The following is a 23,891-nucleotide window of genomic DNA, read 5'->3' on the forward strand; positions in this document are numbered from 1 at the left end:
CACCTCCCAAAGACACTTTCCCAGAACCCAGTATTTGGAGTTACCCTTTCTGCCATTTTATTATTCCACATATTATCTGTTAACTTTACTTCACTCGTGTCCAGTTATAATTCCAAGCCTATCTTGTTCATAATTGGATCCCAGAATTTAGCACAGTGTCTGACTAGTCAGCCTTCAACTAGAAGAATTATTAGATTATATGCAGAAATAATGTAACCTACCCTGATACTTTCTTCTAGCTCCTTAGTGCTGGTATTAAAGGTATGCATTACTATACCTGTTCTATTACTAATAAGTTTTTATTTTTAATCAGAAAAAATTAAATTTAACATACCAAGCTGAAATATACCTTTTAAATGTTATATTCAATTGGTGTGTGTGTGTGTGTGTGTGTGAGTGATACTAATGTTTGAACTTAGTGCCTCATGGTTACTTAGCTTGCTTGCTTAGCTGGCACTCTACCATTTGAACCATGCTCCACCCTGGCATTTTGCTGGTGTTTAGGAGATGAAGACTCACAGAATTGTTTGGTGAGAGAGAATGAGTTATTCATATTACATTATGATCCAGTGCATCACTAGGTATAGAAATAGAACTCAGATCACTAGACTTCCAGTTAAATGTTACAGTTTATGTTCTTTAAGATTGAAATGTAATAAAACATAAAGTATTCCATTACTTGTGTTTTGTTCTAGGAACAGATTTGGAAGCCTCTTTGCTAAGTTTTGAAAAACTTGATCGTGCTTCACCAGATCTTTGGCCTGAACAATGTAAGTTTTTGGTGTTTTCATTTTAGGGCTGATGTAGGAGAACTGGTGCTTCCTTGGGAGTTTTTTTTTTTTCTTCTTTCTCTTTTTAAAGAGTTGTCATGTAATTGTGATGATTAAAGTTTTTATTTCATTTAAATGGTAAGAGCTGATGTTCAATAATAGCTGTTTGGTAATTTTAAATGTTTTAGATAGTTTAATTTTCCAGGAAGTGATAGAGATTTTAAACATTAATTATTTAACTTTGTACTGGTCCTTATTCTTGAACTCAGGCTTCACACCCTGTTAAACATTTTGCTGGTTAATTAGAGATGGAGTAGTACAGACTGTTTTGTTTGGGCTATCCTCAAACCTGAATCCTCTAGGTCTTAGTTATATGAATAGCTAGGATTACAGGTGTGAGCTACTGGTGCCCAGCTTAAACTATTTTTTAAAACTACATTGGTAAGAAATGCAGATAATGCTAACATGCAGAAAACATTACTCACATCATTTAATCACTCTATTGCAATTTTGTAAATAGGTTGAACGTTTTTTTTTTTGCCAGTCCTGGGGCTTGGACTCAGGGAGGGCCTGAACACTGTCCCTGGCTTCTTTTTCTCAAAGCTAGCACTTTACCACTTGAGCCACAGCACCACTTCTGGCTTTTTCTATATATGTGGTGCTGAGGAATCAAACCCAGGGCTTCTTCATGTATGTATGCGAGGCAAGTACTCTACCACTAGGCCATATTCCCAGCCCTAGGTTGAACGTTTTTTTTGGCTAGTCCTTGGGGCTTAGACTCAGGGCCTGTGTCCCTGGCTTCTTTTTGCTCAAGGCTAGCACTCTTCCACTTGAACCACAGCGCCACCCCTGGCCATTTTCTGTATATGTGGTGCTGGGGAACTGAACCCAGGGCTTCATGTACACTAGGCAAGCACTCTTTCCACTAGACCATATCCCCAGCCCCCCCTAGGTTGAACTTTTTAATGCTCGTCAGTTTCAGGGTTTGAACTCAGGATTTGGGCACTGTCCCTGTGCCTCTTTGTGCTCAAAGCTAACTAAATCTATGTGTATCCATGTGTAGGTTCTTCATTCATGTGCATGCTGCTACTGGAGTTTGAACTCAAGGCCTGAGTGCTATTCCTGAGATTCTTTTTCTCAAGTCTATTGCTGCATTACTTGAGCCACAGCACTACTTCTGGCTTTTTTTTCTTAGTAGTTTATTGGAGATAAGAGTCTCATGGGGGTGAGGAGGGAATGAGGGAGGAGGTAACAAACAGTACAAGAAATGTATCCAATGCCAAACTTAAGAAACTGTAACCTCTCTGTACATCAGATTGACAAAAATTAAAAAAATATATTTCTTAAAAAAAAAAAAAGTCTCATGGACTTTCTGCTCAGGCTGGCTTGGAACTGCAATTCTCTGATCTAATCTCCTGAGTAGCTAGGATTTACACAGGCTTCAGCCACCAGTGCCAGGCAGCTTCATCATTCTTTTATTTATTTGTTGGTTGGTTGGTTTATTTATTTTGCCAGTCCTGGGGCTTGAACTCAGGGCCTGAGCATTGCCCCTGGCTTCTTTTTGCTCAAGGCTAGCATTCTACCACTTGAACCACAGAGCCACTTCCAGCTTTTTCTGCTTATGTGTGCTAAAGAATCGAACCCAGGGCTTCATGCATGCTAGGCAAGCACGCTACCACTAGGCCACATTCCCAGCCTCTTCATTCTTTTAAATAAATTTCACTGTGTACAAATATTATAGTTGGTATATTCATGCACTGTTTGAAAACCTAAATTATATCAGGGTTTTACTAACGGTTTATCAGTGACTATCTTTTCATATAAATCTTGGTGTACATGGAACCTGATGACTATGAGAGTGTCTATTTTCTCACATATTAGCTAACATTGGATGTTATGAATCTTTATTATTTTAAATTAATGAATCTTTATTATTTTGCATTTCTTTATTAATGAGGTTGGACATTATTTTACTTTTAAATATTTGTGTGTGTTTATGTGTGTGCGCTGGTTCTGGGGCTTTGAACTATGCCCCTGAGCTCTTCCTTCTTTTCCTTTCCTTTCCTTTCTTTCTTTTTTTTTGGGGGGGGGGGGTAGGTCATGGGACTTGAACTCAGTGCCTGGGCACTATCCCTGAGCTGTTTTTTTTTTTCTTTTTGGCCAGTCCTGGGCCTTGGACTCAGGGCCTGAGCACTGTCCCTGGCTTCCTTTTTGCTCAAGGCTAGCACTCTTCCACTTGAGCCACAACGCCACTTCTGGCCGTTTTCTGTATATGTGGTGGTGGGGAATCGAACCCAGGGCCTCATGTATACAAGGCAAGCTCTCTCACCACTAAGCCATATCCCCAGCCACCCCTGAGCTGTTTTGCTTAGGGCTAGTACTTCACTGCTTTGAGCCACAGCTCCACTTCTAGTTTTCTGATGGTAAATTAGAGGCAAGAGTCTCACAGACTTCCTTGTTCAGGCTAACTTTGAACTGTGATTCTCAGATCTCAGCCTCCTGAGAAGCTAGTGTTACAGGTATGAACCATTAGCACTGAACCCTGAGCTTTTCTTTTTTTGCTCAAGACCAACATTTCACCACTTGAGCCACACACAGCTCCACTCCCAGTTTTTTTGGTAGTTAATTGGAGATAAGAGTCTCTGTAAGTAAAGCCTGGAAACCCAGATGCCTAGCATGTCTTCAGGTAGAAGCCCCAGTGTTGCAAAACAAACAAAACAAAAAAGACATGTATCTCACCAGTAGCCCAAGGAATTCCTAGTCCTTTAAAGGTTGATTGAGACATTGTTTTCTCAGTGAAGATTTTCCGTTGCCCTTATTTTGATTAGATAACTGGTTTTTGGTCTATTCTCATAATACTTAACATCTTTCTTGGAGTATAAACATGGAACAATGTTACAATTGATTTACTCTTAGTCCTCTTCTAGATTGTACCAGGAAAGACTGTGTGTGTGTGTGTGTGTGTGTGTGTGTGTGTGTGTGTGTGTGTGTATGTGTATATATACACGTGTACTGGGACTTGAACTCAGGGCGTGGACTGTCCTTGAGCTTTTATTTTTTTGGGGGGGGGGGTTCAAGGCTATTTATCACTTAAGACCTACCTCCACTTGTGTCTATTTGCTGGTTAGCTGGAGGTAAACATCTCAGGTCTTTTCTTCCCCAGATGTCTTTGAACCAAGATCCTCAGATCTCAACCTCCTGAGTGGCTAGGGTTACAGCGATTATTTTGTTAATTGAATTCTCTGTACCTGAGTACTCATCTCTTTCTTGAATATTTTTCCTTTTCAGTACCAGGTGTGGCTGAATTTGCAGCTTCCTTCAAAAGTGTAAGTAATAGTGGATTTATCTAATAAGGCTTATGTAAAGTTTTATTGTTCACTAAAAACTCATATCTGCATTTTCAAGTCCAATGTCATAGCTTCTAAACACTTTGTAACAGCACCTTAAGTGTGTTTATTGCTAGGGTTTTAAAGTAGGTAGCCAGTAAAGGAAAACGCCACTTGGTATTCAGGCAGGAGATAAAAGTTTATTACAGAACCGCTGGCTTGTGGCCAAGATGATGCATGGCCAGAGAGAGGGAAGAGAAGGGGTGACCCCCACCCAGCCCTGCTTTATCTAGGGCAGGGGCAGGGGGTGTGGCCAGGTGGATTAGGATGTGACCTCAGGGAAAGGGGAGGTAACTGCCTCCAGGTCTGCTGGTTACCCAGGTAACTGCATGGAGACTTAATGAGATGGGGGCATCTGCATGGAGCCCTCCAGGCTGGACCTAACATGTATAGTATCAACACGGTTGTGGATGGCTTCCTCTGTTCAAATGCTCTATTTTTTTTTGGCCAGTCCTGGGCCTTGGACTCAGGGCCTGAGCACTGTCCCTGGCTTCTTCCCGCTCAAGGCTAGCACTCTGCCACTTGAGCCACAGCGCCGCTTCTGGCCGTTTTCTGTATATGTGGTGCTGGGGAATCGAACCTAGGGCCTCGTGTATCCGAGGCAGGCACTCTTGCCACTAGGCTATATCCCCAGCCCCAAATGCTCTATTTTGACATTCTGAATTTATTAGCCTGTTTTCTCAGCTTGGAAGCTTTTAAGGTAAAGTATTTGAAGTATTTAATGTATCTCTAGTATTTTTTTCCCCAAACTATGATTTTGAATCTCTCTCTCTCTCTCTCTCTTCCCTCCATCCTCCCTCCCTCCCCCGCACGCTTGCTTTTCTTTTTTTTGGTGCTCCTCCTGGGGCTTGAACTCAGGGCCTTAGTGCTGTGCATAAGCTTTTGTGATCAAAGTTAGGGAGCAACCACTTGAGCCACAACTCTGCTTCTGCCTTTTTATTTGGTAGCTAATTGGAGATGAGTCTCAGGGACTTTCCTGCCCAGGCTGGCTTCAAACTGATCCTCAGATCTCAGCCTCTTGAGTTGTTAGGATTACAGGCGTGAGCCCTTGTTGCCTGGCTTGCCTTTTTTATTTATGTGATACACTGTGACCTTAACTTACACCTCCTCAGGATTTGGAATTTTTCTGTCCTTTCAGAAACCTGAAAGATGTCCATAAGTGCCAGAGATTTTTCTACTTCTGGCTCAGCAGACATTTGGCTTGGAGATCTAAATATGTTCTCTTATTATACAGTTCATTCACATGACTATGAGTAAGCAAAGGATCCTAGGTTCTGAGGTCACTTCCTCATCTGCTGAGGACATTTCCTGAACCATCCTGGTCATGCCTCCCTCGAACAGTGAGAAGTTCCCCAGGCTCTGAGATCACTTCTGTATCTGTTGTGATCCCACTTCCCACCTTTCCCTATATAATTCAGCTCAACACAAGACCCCCGTCTCTTTCTCTTCTTTTTCTCTTTTTCCTTCCCTTCTGTCTCTCTGCGCCTTCATCTCATGTGGTTTGCTCCCCCCACCCCCTTACCCCCAAACTCTTTCTGCCTGAACCATGTGGTAGTTTCCTTTCTGGTGAACCTTCCATCTGGTGCCAATATTAACAGAGAGGCTAAGTTTGTTAAGTTTACTAAATTTAGGTCTAAGTTAAATTAAGACATAGATGTTTGTCTCTCTTTCGATCAGAGAAGTATTTGCAAAGAAAAGCACATCTAAGCTGGTCGCTGGTGGTTCATGCCTGTATTCCTAGCTACTCAGGAGGCTGAGATCTGAGGATTGATGTTTGAAGCCAGCCTGGGCAAAGAAGTTCGTTTCAAGGGATGCTTAAGAAGAATAAGATCCTATTCCCCCACCCCAACTAAGGATAAGTGTCCTTTCTTAAGGACACTTAATATTCTTGTTCATTCCCAGAGTATAGTAATCTTCTATGCGAGATACTTTACTGTGTGTTATAGGTTAGTGAGGAAGTATGAGGTCAAAGAGAAAGGCATGCGTGCTCTTAATCAAGTTATTTATTAATGTATTTTCTTAGGTTCTGGCTTTAGGTTCCCATGCCTCATTTTCTCCAACCTATCTTATTTCACTAGCAAATGACAGACCAGAATTTGAATCAGGATTCTCTGATTCTAAAGCCTTTGCTCCAATCATACCACCAGGGATGTGATTTAACTCCTACCTTAATATATCTTAGCATACTCGTTTGGAGTAAAATGTGCTGGCTTAAATATTAAAGCTTTTCTGTACCTGCGACTTTCATATTCCATAGCATTATTTGTTTCAAAGAATCATACTTTGTGACCTCTTTGATTTGTTTGGTATAGCTATTGACTAGGCTCTGCTCCTTCAGCATCTAATAAGGCCTAAACATAAGATGTGCAGAGAAAGCTTGCAGTTTGGGAGTCAAGACGCACCTGGAGTTGAATCTTAACTCTGCTACTAAACTTCCTATGACTTGAGCAAGTTTCCTAACATTTTTTTTCTTTTCTTTTATTGTCAAATTGATGTACAGAGAGGTTACAGTTTCATATGTTAGGCCTTGGGTACATTTCTTGTATTGTTTGTTACCTCCTCCCTCATTCCCCCTCCCCCTCCTAACATTTTTGAGACTTAGATTTTCATCTGGAACTACTTCATAGAACTCTTAATATAGACTACCATAATGCATGTAAAATATTCTGCTTAGGGCCAGGGATACAATAAACAACACAGGATAACTATTGTAATTAGGTTAGATTTTTTTTTTCCTAGTAGATTGAACTTGCTACATATATAACCCAGAGGCTGGCCTTGAATTCACAGTCCTCCTACCTGTGTCTCTCCATTGCTGAGACTGTGGGTGTGAACAACCATACACAGCAGCATTTATATATACATATATATATATATATTTCTAAGGTTACTTATATGATTCTCATAGGCAATTAGGGATGAAAACTGCTAACTTGATGCTGCTATTCTAAGTGGGTTTTCTTTCATAGTTTTAAGTATATGTACAGAAATGAGAAGCTAAAATTCTAAAATTTTCTCAACTTTTACAAGTATGAAGTTGTGGGTTTTTTTTTTTTTTTTTTTTTTTTTTGCCAGCCCTGGGGCTTGAACTCAGGGCCTATTCACTGGCCCTGGCTTCTCTTTGCTGAAGGCTAGTACTCTACCTCTTGAGTCACAACACCACTTCCAGTTTTTTCTGTCTATGTGGTACTGAGGAATTGAACCCAGGGCTTCATGCATGCCAGGCAAGCACTCTACCGCTAAGCCACATTCCCAGACCCAAGTATGAAGTTTCAAGTGATGACCATTTCATTCTTTTCTTACTTAAGGCTTTTTTCTCTTTCTGCCAGAGAACGTTTATGCTTATTGTTTTAAACAATTTAGTTGGAGTTGTTTGGGTTTTTTTTACCTGAATGAAATTTCACATAGTTTAATTGCTATACAGACTTGCCATCCATGAAGTAGTGATGGCAATCGGACCAAGTTCTTCTTAGATGATTTTTTTTTCTTTGTGCCAGTCCTGGGGGTGAACATAGGGCCTGAGCCCTATCCCTAAGCTTTTGTGCTCAAAACTAGTGCTCTGCTACTTTGAGCTATAGCTCCATTTCTGGCTTTTTGGTAGTTAATTAGAAATAAGAGTCTCACAGACTTTCCTGCCCACACTGCCTTTGAAGCATGATCCTCAGATATCAGCCTCCTGAGTAGCTAGGGCTAAAGGCATGAGCCACCAACGCCCAGCGTCTGGACTTTTAATGTTGAGCAGTATTATCTTGTAAGGTGACTATTTGTAGCTCATATCTGAACCTGGAGAAGTCTGTTTTTAATTTTTTTTTTTAGTAGTAATTTGCCAGTTGTCTTCAAACAACTGAGTGCTGTGTGACAGTCTACATTCCTTTTGAGAAGGAAGAGTTTATTATGTTTCTGAATGTATATATTCTTATTTTTTGACAGCCTATTACTAACTCTCCACCCAAATGGATGGCAGAAATAGAACGTGATGACATTGACATGTTGAAAGGTAAGTGATGCTAACTCCTGTCCTCTTTGTTAGCTAGAAAACTCACTGTGATGCCTGGGCTGCTCTGGAACTCATGAGATCAAGTGATCCTCCTGCTTTAGCCTTTCCTGTGGAGCTGCAGGCATGTCACTATCCCTAGGTTGTCTTCTTTTACTATACTATCTTCCACAATCTATCTTTCTAGCTTTGGGTTTTTTTTTTTCTCGTTATTCCTTTATAATGTTCTTGCCTTCAAATTGCTTCCTTCATAGTTCATGTCTAGAGCTCCTTTCTTTCCTTCCTTCCTTCCTTCCTTCCTTCCTTCCTTCCTTCCTTCCTTCCTTCCTTCCGTCCTTCCTTCCTTCCGTCCTTCCTTCCTTCCTTTGTGGGGCTTGAACTCTGGGCCTGGATATTACTGTCCCTGAGCTCTTCAGCTTAAGGCTAGCGCTCTACAACTTGAGCCACAGCACTACTTCCGGTTTTCTGATGGTTAATTGGAGCTCAGAGTCTCATGGGCTTTCCTGCCCCAGGTGGCTTTGAACCACGATCCTCAGATCACAGCCTCCTGAGTAGCTAGAATTACAGGCATTAGCCACCAGTGCCCGGCTGGCTACTTTGTGTATTTTTTCCTTGGGTAGAAATCTTACTAATTCAAGACCAAATCACAATAAATTCTTTTGCCAATTCTTTTAATATTTAGCTTTGTAGAAAGCAGCAGTTAACAATAACAAAAAACTCACATCGGTTTTCTTACTTAATTCTTACAAAGGTCTCGTTGGTTACATATACTAACATGCAAAGTTCAGAGGTTAACTGGCCAAGATTTATTAGCAAGATTTAAAATTAAACTAATCTTTTAAGTCTAGTGTCATTTTAGTATTATAAGTATTATTAAATAATAATTTCTTAGTGGGTTAAGACCTTTTATTTCTTTCAGTCATATTGCTTTCTTCCACAAAGAATTTATAAATACTTTTTTTGGAGGGTGGGGGTCAGTCATGGGGCTTGAACTCAGGGCCTGGGCACTGTCTCTTAGCTCTTCTGCTCAAAGCTGTTATTCTACCACTTTGAACCATAGCGCCACTTCCAGTTTTCTGGTGGTTAATTGGAAATAAGAGGCTCATGGACTTGCCAGCGAGGGCTTGCTTAGAACTGTGATCCTCAAATCTCAGCCTCCTGAGTAGTTAGGATTACAGGTGTGAGCCACCCTGGCCCAGCATAAATACTGTTTTGTTTGATAAATGACATAGAGCTCAATCTGAATTTGAAATTTAAATTTTAAACTCACTTTAAATTTTTATGATTTTGCTCTATTTTAAAATTATCCTTCTGAAGTAAAATTATGTTGGTTATGAAGTAATAGCTAGAAATTAAAACTTTAGATTAATTTTTGTCAGTTCTGGGGCTTGAACTCAGGGCTTTAGGCAGTATTCTTGAGCTTCTTTTGCTCAAGGCTAGCACTCTACCACTTGAGCCATGGCACCACTTCTGACTTCTTCTGTTTATGTGGTACTGAGGAATCAAACCCAGGGCTTCATGCATGCTAGGCAAGCATTCTACCGCTAAGCCACATTCCCAGCCCAAAATTTGGAATACTTGAGCTGAACAGGTCAAGAAAGTCTGCCATTTACAGATAATGACTTAAGCCTGATAAATGGAAGAAAGTAATTTTTATTTGATTCAAAAGTATTGCATTGCTTTGCATGTTTAAAACACAAATATTCTTCTCCAGCTATCCACAAAAAAGTTTTAAGATAATTCTGGGTCTGTTGTTATGATATTTGAAACATATCAATATACTTTTGGCCTGTGTTTCCTAAAGAAACTTTACATTTTTACTAAGAAGGGGTTGGAGGTATGGCTCAAATGGGAGAACATCTGTTTAGCAAACATGAGTCCCTGAATTTGATCCCCAGCACCACCATATTCTATACAAATTGATTTTGTGTTTTAAACTTAAAAGGAATTGGGTGCATTGGGCACTGGTAGCTCACAAAATCCTCAGGAGGCTGAGACCTGAGGATTATGGCTGGAAGTCAATCTGGGGAGGAAAGTCTGTAAGACTCAACTCCACTAAATTACCACAAAGCCAGAAGTGGCGCTGTGGCTCATGTGGTAGAACCCTAATGCTGAGCAAAAGAAGCTCAGGGGCAGTGCCTAGGCCTTAAGTTCAAGCCCTAGGAGTGATACACAAAACAAAAGGCAGGGGAAAAATTGGTGCTATTTAAATAAAGACCTGGGAAAGTAAGTTTTATTTTAAATAGTTTCTTTTTTTTTTCTTAAGTCATGGCTTAGGCATAGTCCCTGAGCTTTTTTTACTTAAGGCTAGTTCTCTACCACTTTAGCCACAGCTCCAGTGCTTCACTTCCATTACCTTTTTTTTTTTTAAGTAAACTTTAAAAAATTAAAGGGCAAGTTTTGGGTTATATTTAGTCTTTTTGTTTGTTTTATTAGTATTTATTTATTTTTTTTTTAGTGGTACTGGAATTTGAAATCATGGCCTTGCTAGGCAGCCTTCCATCACTTGAGCCACACCCCTTGTCCTCTTTGCTTTAGTTGTTTTTCAGGTAGGATCTCATGTTTCTGTCCAGATGGGCCTTGGATCATAGTTCTCCTTCCTATGGCCTCTCTCAGAGCTAGACCACTGGTATGCACCCGTACACCCACTTATTGATTGATATGGAATCCTATTAATTTTTTGTCTGGATTGGTTTCAAATGGTTCCAACCATCTCCACCTCCCAAGAAGCTGGGATTATAGATGTGAACCACTGAGCCTGTATTTTGTCTGCTTTTTACACTTAACAGAAATGGGTAATAGGGCTGGGAATATGGCCCAGTGGCAAGAGTGCTTTCCTTGTATACATGGAACCCTGGGTTCGATTCCCCAGCACCACATATAGAAAATGGCCAGAAGTGGCGCTGTGGCTCAAGTGGCAGAGTGCTAGCCTTGAGCAGAAAGAAGCCAGGGACAGTGCTTAGGCCATGAGTCCAAGGCCCAGGACTGGCAAAAAAAAAAGAAAGAAGTGGGGGAATAGGGGCTGGGAATATGGTTTAACAGTAGAGTGCTTGCCTCCTTGTATGCATGAAGCTCTGGGTTCAATTCCTCAGCACCACATAAACAGAAAAAGCCAGAAGTGGCACTATTGCTCAAGAGGTAAAGTGCTAACCTCGAACAAAAAGAAGCCAGGGACAGTGCTCAAGTCCTGAGTCAAAGCGCCAGGACTGGCAAAAAAAGAAAAAACAAGAAATGGGGGATTTTTTTATTGCTATTGTTAGTAGTAAACATGGGGGTTTATAAACAGAAACTATGTTTTGCAAGAGTAAGATCTGTCAGAAAGGCTTTATCAATGCTATATCACATCATAAAGTTTCATATTTTAGTGGTGATAGACAAAATAATAAACAATTTGTATGATTGACAAAATAAATGTTATAAAAAGTTCCTTAAGGTAAATTAATTTGTTATTTATGTTAATTCCTGTCATTAAATGGCATTTTTGCTGTAGTGAAAAGTTCACTGGTGTGTGTGTTTGTGTGTGTGTGTGTTTACAAGATTGAAGGAGAAGAAATACGGATATTTATTCCTACTTACTCAATAGGAATTAAACCCAACTTTTTTACCTAGTTATGCTGGAGATAAAACCCAGGGCCTTGTGCATGGTGGACAAGTGCTTTATTATTCAGCTATACCTCAGCCCAGCTTGAAACCTTTTTATCTCCAAGATTCCTCAGTGGAAGAAATGATATTGAAATAAATTATTCTTATTTCAGAACTGGGAAGCCTAACGACCGCTAATTTGATGGAGAAGGTACGCGGCTTACAGAACCTTGCCTATCAGTTGGGGCTGGATGAGTGTGAGTACCCACAACACATTTATTCATCCCATTTGGAGTTCTTGTTATGTTTAGTAAAATATATTTTTCCCAATATTAGAGGAAAAAAAATTAGTGACCAGAAGGTAAGAAGTTAAGGTAATCTAAGATATGACTTTATGGTAAATTGCTAGAGTAATTACTGGATATACTAGATAATAAATCATTTCTCTCTGTGCTTTAAAAGTGTAATGGAACCTCTTCGGTTTGGTAGAACAGCAGAACTGGCTTAAGCTAGAGAGACTGATAAGTTGGCATTAGTTTGCTGAAATTCCAAGGGTAGAAATAGCTTTGAGACCATATCCAGATCCATGACCCTTGATGTCATTGGGGTGTACTCTCATTCTTGCTTTGGTTTTATATTATGAGTGTTCTACTTCATGTGTTCATCTTTCTTTCTTTGCTGCTCCAGTAACTTTATCTCAGCATTGGGGAAGGTAGCTGAAAGGAGGTTCAGCTTATGTAGTTTTGAATCTCATGATTCCAAAGGAAGAAAGATTGTTTTCTGAATTGTCCAAAAGAAAGATGCTGAGGAAGGCTCTGACTGTTCTTTGTTGGCTGACATAACCATCCATAAGCTAGTCCTTTCTGCAAATAGCATGAAATACCCTGATAGACCAGGCCTACGCAGATCCTGGCTACAAGTACAGAACACAGAAGTTGGAGTTGGTCTGACCCAAATCATCTGGAATGTGAGGAAAGAATTGGTTACTAAAGGAAGGAATATATGACAGACCAAGAATCCACTACCAGGAGTAATGCTGTAACATTTTTAACTTATGGCTTTATGCTCCCTTTTTTTTACATTAAAATTATTTTTATACATTGTGTTTCATACTACATTCACTATAAAACTGGGAAAAAAATATAGAATAGTCTATACAGTAGTATTCTGATGTTGGACTCAAGTGGTAGATCACCTGCTCAGCAAGCACAAAGCCATGAGTTTAAGCCATGAGTAACCTCTAACAAGTTTGTACTATTTTGGAGCAACTGAAAAATAGTTTTTAGATGTATTTTTCTTGTTTCTTAATGGATAGGAAGCCTTATTTTCTGCCAAGGTCCATTTGAATATTCATAACATCATTCAGGAGGAGAAGCATCCTACCACGTACCAAATAATTTTTTGGTCTTTATTTGGTCCAAGGGCCCAACATTCCCTATCCCCGCTACCATGTAGAACATAGAGCAGCTTTGTTGACATCATTGATTTAAGTTACTACCAGATTCAACATTTCACTTTCAAATTTAAATTTCTAATTTTGACCTTTATTTCATTTCATCGGAATCAGGGTTTTGTTGTTGTTTTGTGTTTTGCTTGTTTTGTTTCGTGGTGCTGAGGATTGAATCTGGGGTCTGTAGATGCTGGACAAGTGTTCTACCATTAAGGTACAACCCCCAGCTTACAGGTGGTTTTGTTTTTTCCAAGATAGCATTTTTCAGTCACTTCATGAATCAAAGTAGAGGGAAAGAAACTACTTGTGGTTGTTGAGTGGTCTGCATAGTTCATTTGTTGTTACCTTGCTTTTCTCTATGTCCTGGTAATATATTTCTTCTGACTAAAGTTTATCCTTGGCAAAACTACTAATGACCAAGTATGTCATGGGAATCCAAGGTTTAACATGAAAAGGCAAACTGTCCTTTTTAAATTCGTGACCATCAGGCTTGGATAGAATTGCTGGTGGTAAATTGGAGATAAGAGTCCCATGGACTTTCCTACGTGGGCTGGCTTCAAACCACGATCCTCAAATCTGAGCCTCTTGAGTAGTGCTGCATGTAGGCATTAGCCACCAGTGCCCAGCTATGCTTGACTGATTTTGACAAGCTTGTTTAATATCATAAACTAGCCACATTTCCCTGTTTGAATCATGGAGGACTTTGAATAAATGGTTTGTTTGGGCTGGGATCTAAATTATTTAATTGATAGAGCTCTTAAGTCTTTTTAAATCTGTTGTCCACTTTCCTTTTAAACCTCCTCATTTGCTTGGTTTCTCAGATTCTAGATCTTGTTAATTATGTCCATGAGGGTGTTTTCTTGTTTGTTTGTTTGTTTTTTGTCAGTCATAGGGCTTGAACTCTGGGCCTGGGCACTGTCCCTGTGCTCTTCAGCTCAAGGCTAGTGCTCTACCACCTTAGCCACAGGACTACTTCTGGTTTTCTGGTGGTTAATTGGAGATAAGAATCTAATGGACTTTTCTGTCTAGGCCTGCTTTGAACTATGATCCTCAGATCTCAGCCTGCTGAATAGGATTACAGGCTTGAGCTACATGGATATTTAAAGAAAATCAAGATAAAAGCATGATTGATTTTTTTTTCTGGCAAGAATATTGCACAGGTGGTGTTGTGTACATCATCAGAGGGTATATTAAGTCTGCCTATCTTCTTTTTGTGTGATATTCATATTAATAGTTGATAAACATTGTCAGCCTGCATTAACCTTTCACTCACAGTAGCCTTTGATTATTGTCTAGGTCCACTATCTTATTAATGGTTCCTATGTAGTGATATTCTGTCATTCCTTCTTATTGTCTAGAATTTTCCTATTAATGGCTGTATCTTATCAACTTTTTGATGGATTTGTAGCTTTTCTTTTGTTTTCAGAATAATGAGTCAGTTCTGTAAGCATCAATGTCTGTTTTAAAAACTGCCCACATATTAAGAACTGTGGAGTATTTTCTAATGTGTTTTTGCTTTGCTTTGCTTTAATCTACAATTAAAGCCACTATTGAGTATTAAGTGTTTATATTTCTAAGAATTTAAGTCATTGGTGGGGGGAAATTTGAAATAACTAAGCTTCTTTAAGCACTGAACCCAAATTGTACAACAAATCCTTTGTCTACCATATAGTGGTGAAACGCTTTTAAATTATCGTTGAATGCAGAATTTGGCCTTATTTCAACTTCTGTAGCTGTACTTTGCAACTGATTGCCATTTTCCTTGACCCATAGTGAATTTAGCTTACGTAAGAACATACTTTTAAGAGTTACAATTAGAAATAATTTCATGGTTATGTATTGGACTTTCTTGGATGCATCCTCTCTTTGTTTTATTGTGTTTTGTATATTTGCATAAAAACAAGATCTTTTTTTGTCCTTACAGATGATTCATCTACTCTAGGGGTTGGCTTTCATTTGACACCCTAATCTGGTAATGTCTCAATCCTCTTTCCTGCATTAATTGAGAGGATGACATGGATGAAAAATAGTCACTAGGAACTGATGAATCCCCAAGGACCAGAGATCCTGTTTTCATGCAAATATCTGTACTGATAAAGATGAAGGAAAGAAAAAAATGCAAAAAATATTTGTCCTCAAAACACAATTGCTTGTCATTTCCCAGGAGCATTGTTAAATGTTAGTATAGAGATAATGGGGACCTTTTAGGACTGATAGTAAGTAGATTGTATCATTTAGAAAATGAACCCTACCCTTTGATTTGGTATATGATTATACCTCAGATAACTCTTTTGGTGTGTAGATTTGGGAATGGAATAACTTTTGTAATAGGCATTTAATAGTCTCTCATATGACTGGGGCCATTGGCTTAATTTGGGTATTTAATTTCTATGAAGTTCCTTTGGAATATATAGACATACAAAAAAGGGGATCTTCTGTTTAGCATTGTATAAAAAATTTTATTTCTGTTAAAAGTAGCTGAACTTACTTAGTGCCGCTTTACTGGGATTGTTACAGCCACCTAACTTGTCTCCTTATCTTAACTCCCGTCAATCTTGTTTACTACTGCTGAACTCATTTTCTATGTTTCCATCTACTTCTTTGTCCTTTGCTCATGACTCATTGGAAGTATATGAGTCATGGGAGTACATTGGTTATGATCTATAACATTCACACTTAACATTACATGTAATATCCTATATGTTCTAGTCCTAGTGTAATTTCTAGCTTTTGTACTTACTTCTCTCCTACTGAAACGCCATATACTTTACCTACTTGAAATTCTCTTTCTGGAATACTTCTCTGTCTTAGTTTTGATCATGCTACGTACTTTTTTCAAAGATCCTTTCCTCTTCCCTCAGCCTTTTCTTTTCATCCCTAATAAAGAAAGTGAGCTCTCTCCTGGTTTCCCATTGGCTTTTTTTTTTTTTTTTTTTTGGCCAGTCCTGGGCCTTGGACTCAGGGCCTGAGCACTGTCCCTGTCTTCCTTTTGCTCAAGGCTAGCACTCTGCCACCTGAGCCACAGTGCCACTTCTGGACGTTTTCTGTATATGTGGTTCTGGGGAATCGAACCCAGGGCCTCATGTATATGAGGCAAGCTCTCTTGCCACTAGGCCATATCCCCAGCCCACCCACTGGCTTTTAGAGTAGTATATTTGTTTACTTTGTAAGCTACCTTCATCATTCTTTTTCTTTTTTTGCCAGTCCTGGGGCTTGAACTCAGGGCCTGAGCACTGTCCCTGGCTTCTTTTTGCTCAAGGCTAGCACTCTGCCACTTGAGCCACATCACCACATCTGGCCATTTTCTATATATATGTGGTGCTGGGGAATCGAACCCAGGGCTTCATGTATACGAGGCAAGTGCTCTTGCCACTAGGCCATATTCCCAGCCCCTCATCATTCTTCTTGGAGACAGTGTTGGTATTTGTCTTATCCTTTGGATTGAGTGTAATTTAAGTTATATTTTGTGGCTGCCTTAGTAGCCCATACATGGAGCATTTGACATAAAACAAATGTATAGGTGTATATGGAATGAATGGTCCATTGTTGATATCTCTAGATGAAATGACAGAATTTTTCTCATCAAGCCCATTGGCTTAAAACTGAACAGATGGAAACTTTTGGAAGTTGTTCTCTTTTCTCCATAGTTGATGTTTTAGTGATAAGAAATAGCATTTGAAGATCTTGTGATATGGGAGTTTCTTCTTTTATGACAACGAATAATTACACAGATTATTTGTAATTCTTTAATATTGTACTTGAACCCTGATCTGTCACTGTTATGACCTTGGCATGATCCTTTTTTTTTTTTTGTAATTTATTTATTAATTAAAGAAAAGTTGTTTTTTTTGTCGTTATGTTTTTTTAAAATTTATTTGTTTATTAATTGAACACAAATTTTTTGACAAGGTGTGCAAAAAGGGTACAGTTACATAGTAGGGCAGTGTGTACATTTCTTGTGATAACTTATGCCCTGTTTTTCTATCCCTTCTCTAGGTCAGGTAGACATATATACAATACACAATGTATCAAGAACATATACAGTAGCCACGTGGCCTACGCCGAAGAAAATTCACCTAGGGCTTTACATGTAATGTCGACAATAGACAATATGTCGACAGTAGTCTTATATGAACGTACATACATAGCTTTTGAGCTATTGTGATCCACTGAGAGGTCAATTTTTGACCTTTATATGTTGAGTAGTTGTTTGGTTTTAGTTACATACTGTTGGGTCGCTGACCCAAACCTGTGGGAAATACCATTTGACAAGAAGTTTTTGGTTTCACAGACCTGGTCTCTACTGTCTCCCCCTCCCCCAACCTTAACAGTCATGTATCAGGGAGATCATGCTTGGCATGATTCTGATGTTGTCTTGTAAGTTGCAGCCATAGATTGCTTCCTTTTTTCCTAGTCTTACTATAATACTAAATCTGTCTATTTTTTACCCTTTTCTGATTATTTTTCCTGCCTCTGAAAGAGACAAACCTATTCATAATAGTTATGCAAATGACCTACATATTGATTAATTAACTTGGAAATATTTTTTAATGGAATGTAAAAATTGGGAAAACAGAGGATCGTATGTTTGTTACTAGGGCTAAGCCATAGCCAAGGTTTATTATAACTTTATTGAAATGTAATTCATATGCCTTACAATTCACCTCTTTGTAGTATGCAATGTAGTAGTTCTTATATTCTAGAGTTGTACAATAATCACCACATTCAATTCTAGAATATTTTCATCATCTCAAAAATAAGCCTTGTAGTTATTTTCAGTCTCTCTATTTCTCCCCAAACTCTCCGGGCCTTAGCCACCATGAATTAACTTTATGCCTAGATGGATTAGGAATCTATAGAGTCTGGAATTATTTAACATGTAGACTTTGTGACTGGATTTTCTTTTTTTCTATTCTTTCTTTTGTGGTGCTGGGGATCAAACCCAGGATCTTGGGCATGTTAGGTGAGTGCTCTACTACTGAACTACCCTAGCCCTTGATTCTTTATTTGCAGCATTTATCCTTGTTACAACATGTATCCATGTTTCATGCTTTTTGTGGCTGAATAATATTCCATGTGTGGTTGTACCAAATTATGTTTATCAGTTAAGAAACATTTGGGTAGCTTGTACTGTTTGGCCAACATGAATAACTGTGAAATTGAATATGACTAACTGTAAGATTTTGTGTGGGTCCATTTTCATTTTCTTGGGTTTATAACTAGGAGAGGAATTTCTAGGTCATATGCTCACTCATATTGAACTTTGAGAAATAGTGCCATTCTGACCAGCACTGTGCATGATAGTTTCAGTTTTGTCACTTCCTTGCTAGCGCATGTTATTGATGATTGGCCTTTTTATGTAATATTTATTTTTAAATACCTAAGGCTTATGGCCATATAATTTACAAATTATCTCTGTTTCTCTAAGAAGTTAGCAGATGGGCAGAGAATATGGCCTAGTGGCAAAAGTGCTTGCCTTGTATACATGAAACCCTAGGTTCGATTCCTCAGCACCACATATATAGAAAAAGCCAGAAGTGGCGCTCTGGCTCAAGTTGGCAGAGTGGTAGCCTTGAGCAAAAAGAAGCAAGGGACAGTGCTCAGGACCTGAGTTCAAGTCCCAGGACTGGCAAAAAAAAAAAGTTAGCAGAAAGCACCGCTATCAATCACATATACACAGTAGTCCCACAGTTTTATGTTTCTGAATAGCTGCTTAAAGATAATCCTGAATTATAATTTGGTCTGTCTTGGTAAAGAATTAAAAAAATAGGGGCTGGGAATGTGGCTTAATGGTAGAGTGCTTGCCTAGCATGCATGAAGCCCTGGGTTTGATTCCTCAGTACCACATACACAGAAAAAGCCAGAAGTGGGCACTGTGGTTCAAGTGGTAGTGTGCTAGCCTTGAGCAGAAAGAAGCCAGGGACAGTGCTCAGGTCCTGAGTCTAAGCCGTAAGACTGGCATGCACACACACACACATACACACACACACACACACACAAAAGAATTAAAAAAATAAAGTCACTATTGTCTCTATCATGGTCACTTTTTAAAGCATCTGAAATTAAAGATCAACTATAAAATGTGAGATGTGTTATATATTACTCATTTGACATTCATACATAAGCCACCCTAAAATACCTTTTAATAAGTAAAAAGCAGATTTCAGAGACAGGAAATTCTAATTAAATTGGCATAGTCAAGACGAAAAATACAGACATTGCTTCCTCATCTTCAACCTTTACCTTTATCAGGTTAATGATCATAAATTGAAACAGGTTAATTGGTTCTGAGACAGTGAAGAAATTTCTCCAATATTTAAAGATGTTCTCATAATTAGCTATATAAATATGAATATAAAGCCAATCTTTGACAAATTTGGAGATGGTATTATTTTATCTCTATTCTCTATATTGCGTGACTCTTTTTTTTAAAGATCATATTCACTTCATCACAGGCCAGTTTTACTTAAATCGGGACTGTCCAAAAATATTCTGTCAGCCATTCATGATCTGAAATCTGATGTTAGAGATCAATTGAATTGTGGTAACATTAAAAAGTTATGAGAGGCTGGGGATATAGCCTAGTGGCAAGAGCGCTTGCCTCATATACATGAAGCCCTGGGTTCGATTCCCCAGCACCACATATACAGAAAACGGCCAGAAGTGGCGCTGTGACTCAAGTGGCAGAGTGCTAGCCTTGAGCAAAAAGAAGCCAGGGACAGTGCTCAGGCCCTGAGTCCAAGGCCCAGGATTGGCAAAAAAAAAAAAAAAAAAAAAAAACAACTATGAGACATTTGTTTCTCAATAAATAAATAAGGCAGTGGCTATTACTCATTTGTAGCTTTTTTGAGATAAGCCATCAAGTCTGCCCTTTCCCTTCTTCTTAATGCCAGTGAAGATCATTTTTGTTCCAGGATGTACTTTTTGAATTCTCCAAATACTCCCATCTGTGTATCCTCTCCCCAGGTGATGCCTTTGTTCTTGTTGACATCTGTGTAAGTGAATCCAGCTGTTTGATCTGTCTTCTGAGCAAACAGACCCTGAAGATGAGGCCTAGTTTTGTGTTACAATGTAGCACTGGGCCTACTTCTTAACAAAAATCTTGCCTTACTTAACATCATCCATTTTAAATTAGCTCTTTTGTTGCTATCATGAGAAAGACAGCAGCTTTGAAGCCAGATGTCCCCACTCTATATTATTGGCCTTAAAAAAATTATATGTAATATCCATCTTGAAGGGCTTAAAATGGTATCTCATTGGGGTTTGAATTTAGAGGCTTCCACTTGCTAGACTTCTGCTCTAGTTTTTGAGCCCTGCCCCAGTACCATTTGAAAAATGTTGCCATCCCTTTTTGTTTGAGTTGCTTTTTAGATAGGACCTTGAACTTTTTGTCTGAGGCCAGCCTTGCATCTCAGTTGCCCTACTTATACTTCCTACATAGCTGGTAGAATTCTTGAGCTTGTCTATTGTCTTTGGATAAGGGCCATACTAACTCTTTCAATATCTTCTGGTTTGAACATGTGCTGGGAAGTGAGCATCTTTGCCCAGTTTTAAATTGGATTGTTTTTATTATTGTAAGAAGTCTTTATAAATTCCAGAAGCAAGTCACTTATCAGATACATAGTTTGCAGAAGTTTTCTATTTTATGAGTTATCTTTTGACTTTCTTAATGGTGTCCTTTGAAGCACAAAACATTCATTAATTCATTCACTCATTCATTCATTAGCAATGACAATTGAGCCCAGGGTCTTGCCCTTGCTAAGTATTCTAATAATAAACAATACTCAGCATCTACAGATTTTTATTTTAGAGAAGCCCAGTTCGTTTTTACTCTTGCTGCTTGTGTTTTGGTGGCATACCTTAAAAATGATTGACTAAGCTCTCAAATGTATGCCTGTGTTTTCTTAACTTTTTTCTGTGGGCTTGAACTCAAAGCCTTGTACTTCTGCTCAGATTTTTCATTCACAGGTGGAGCTCTATCACTTCATCCATATGTCCAATTTTTATGCCTATGTTTTCTTTGAAGAATTTCATTGTTTTAGCTCTTACAGTTTAGATCTTTGATCCACTTAAAATTGATTTTTATACATGTTGTGAGATGGAGATCCAGACTCATGCTTTTGTATTTAGCTATGTAGTCGTTAGTCTCAGCACCAATTGTTGAAAAGACTTGTTCTCATTGGAATGTCTTTTTTTTTTTTTGGAAAAATGGAAATTATTTTACTTCTTCAATGAACATTAAAAAATTCTTGTTATTATTTTTTTGTAATTTATTTATTAATTAAACAAAATTTTTTTGACAAGGTGTTGTGCAAAAAGGGTACAGTTACATAGTAGGGCAGTGTGTACATTTCTTGTGATATCTTACACCCTGTTTTGCTTTCCCTTCCCTAGGTCAGGTAGACATATATACGATACACAATGTACCAAGAACATATGCAGTAGCCACATGTCCTACGCCAAAGGAAATTCGCCTAGGGCTTTAAATGTAATGTTGACATTAGACAACATGTCGACAATAGTCTCATATGACCATACATATATCGCTTTTGAGCTATTGTATTCCACTAAGAGGTCAATTTTTGACCTTTATATGTTGAGTAGTTGTTTGGTTTTAGTTACATAATGTTGGGTCGCTGACCCAATCCTGTGGGAAATACCATTTGACAAGCAGTTTTTGGTTTCACAGACCTGGTCTCTACTGTCTCCCCCTCCCTCCCACCTTAACAGTCATATATCAGGGAGATCATGCCCCTTTGTTTTCTGTGTTCTAGGCTTGTCTCGCTCAACATTATTTGTTCAAGTTCTGACCATTTCCCTGTGAATAACAATATTTCACCATTCCTAATCGCTATGTAGTATTCCATTGTGTATAGGTACCATATTTTTTGGATCCATTCATCTGTGGAGGGGCATCTGGGTTGTTTCCATATTTTGGCTATTGTGAATTGTGCTGCGATAAACATGGAAGTACAAGTGTCTTTTTGATACCTTGGGACTTGCTGTTCAGGATAGATGCCTAGGAGTGGTATGGCTGGGTCATAGGGTAGGTCTATATTGAGCTTTTTGAGAAACCTCCATACTGTTCTCCAAAGTGGTTGTACTAATTTGCACTCACATCAACAATGGAGAAGGGTTCCTCTTTCCCCGCACCCCCTCCAGCATTTGTTGTTGCCTGAGTTCAGAGTATAGGCTATAGGTGGTATCTCAGGGTTGTTTTTATTTGCATTTCCTTTACTACCAGGGATATTGAACATTTCCTCATATGTTTCTTTGCCATTTTTATATCTTCTCTTGTGAAGTCTCCCTTTAGCTCCTTTGCCCATTTCCTAATAGGTTTATTGGGCTTGGAGGGGCTTAGTTTTTTGAGTTCTCTGTAGATGACAGATATTAGGCCTTTGTCTGTTGCTGTGCTGGTAAAGATCCTTTCCCATATGGTTGGCTGTCGTTCTATTTTGGTGGCTATGTCCTTAGCTGTGCAGAGAAACTTTTTAATTTGTAGTAGTCCCATTTGTTGAGTCTCTCCCCTATTTGTTGTGCCCCTGGGACTCTATTCAGGAAGTTCAGGAAGTTCCTTCCTGTGCCTATAAGTTCTAGCATCTTTCCTACTCTGTCCTTCAGTAGTTTCAAGGATTCAGGTCTGATATTGAGGTCCTTGATCCATTTTGAGTTGATCTTGGTGCATGGTGATAGGCTTGGGTCTACTTTGAGTTTTCTGCATATGGCTGCCCAGTTCTCCCAGCACCAGTAGTTGAAGAGACTATGTTTATTCCATTGTATGTCTTTAGCTCCTTTGTCGAATATCAGCTGACTGTAAGAGTGCAGTTTTATTTCTGGGTCTTCAGTTCTAATCCATTGGTCTTCCGGTCTGTTTTTATACCAATACCAGGCTGTTTTTGTTATGATGGCTCTATAGTATAGCTTGAAGTCTGGTATTGTGATACCTCCTGCACTGCTTTTTTTTGCCTAGAATTGCTTCGGCTATTCTAGGTTTTTTGCTGTTCCATATGAATTTATGGACTGCTTTCTCTATTTCAGTGAGGAATGTAACTGGGATTTTGATAGGTATTGCATTGAATTTGTATAACAATTTGGGCAATATGGCCATTTTCACTATATTGATTCTGCCTACCCATGAGCATGGGAGGTCTTTCCATTTCCTTGTGTCTTCTTTGATTTCCCTTATTAGATTTTTATAGTTCTCATTAAATAGGTCTGTCACGTCCTTGGTTAGGTTGATCCCTAGGTACTTTTATTATTTTTTTTTTTGGCTACTGTAAATGGAATTGTTTCCATAATTTCCTTTTCTGCTTGTACATTGCTGGTGTACAGAAAAGCTGCTGACTTTTGTGGATTGATTTTGTATCCTGCTACTTTGCCAAAATGGTTTATTAGCTGTAGGAGTTTGGGGACTGAGTTTTTTGCGTCCTTCAGATATAAGATCATGTCGTCTGCGAATAGGGATAACTTGATTTCTTCCTTGCCGATGTGGATCCCTTTGATGTCCTCCTCTTGCCTTATTGCTATGGCTAGGGATTCCAGCACTATGTTGAAAAGAAGTGGGGAGAGTGGGCATCCTTGTCTTTTTCCTGAGTTTAGGGGGAATGATTTTAGTTTCTCTCCATTTAATACGATGTTAGCAGTTGGTCTGTTGTATATGGCTTTTATTGGTCTTTTTTTTTTTTTTTTGGCCAGTCCTGGGGCTTGGA

General features: G+C 38.9%; 1 protein-coding gene across 2 annotated transcripts in view; it reads left to right on the plus strand.

The window, feature by feature from the left end:
* The window catches only part of Lin52 (lin-52 DREAM MuvB core complex component), a 109,412-nt gene that overhangs the window by 1,259 nt on the left and 84,262 nt on the right, over positions 1–23,891 (plus strand). The window contains exons 2-5 of one of the 2 annotated variants that reach the window (XM_048361939.1): positions 696–770; positions 4,059–4,096; positions 8,087–8,153; positions 11,906–11,989. In XM_048361939.1, coding sequence (XP_048217896.1) covers positions 696–770; positions 4,059–4,096; positions 8,087–8,153; positions 11,906–11,989 — 264 coding nt within the window. Of the gene's footprint in view, positions 1–695; positions 771–4,058; positions 4,097–8,086; positions 8,154–11,905; positions 12,204–23,891 lie in introns of those variants that run through there. The other variant, XM_048361938.1, reaches the window with a different exon arrangement.

The sequence above is a fragment of the Perognathus longimembris genome, chromosome 14 (genome assembly GCF_023159225.1).
Source record: "Perognathus longimembris pacificus isolate PPM17 chromosome 14, ASM2315922v1, whole genome shotgun sequence".
Taxonomy (NCBI): domain Eukaryota; kingdom Metazoa; phylum Chordata; class Mammalia; order Rodentia; family Heteromyidae; genus Perognathus; species Perognathus longimembris.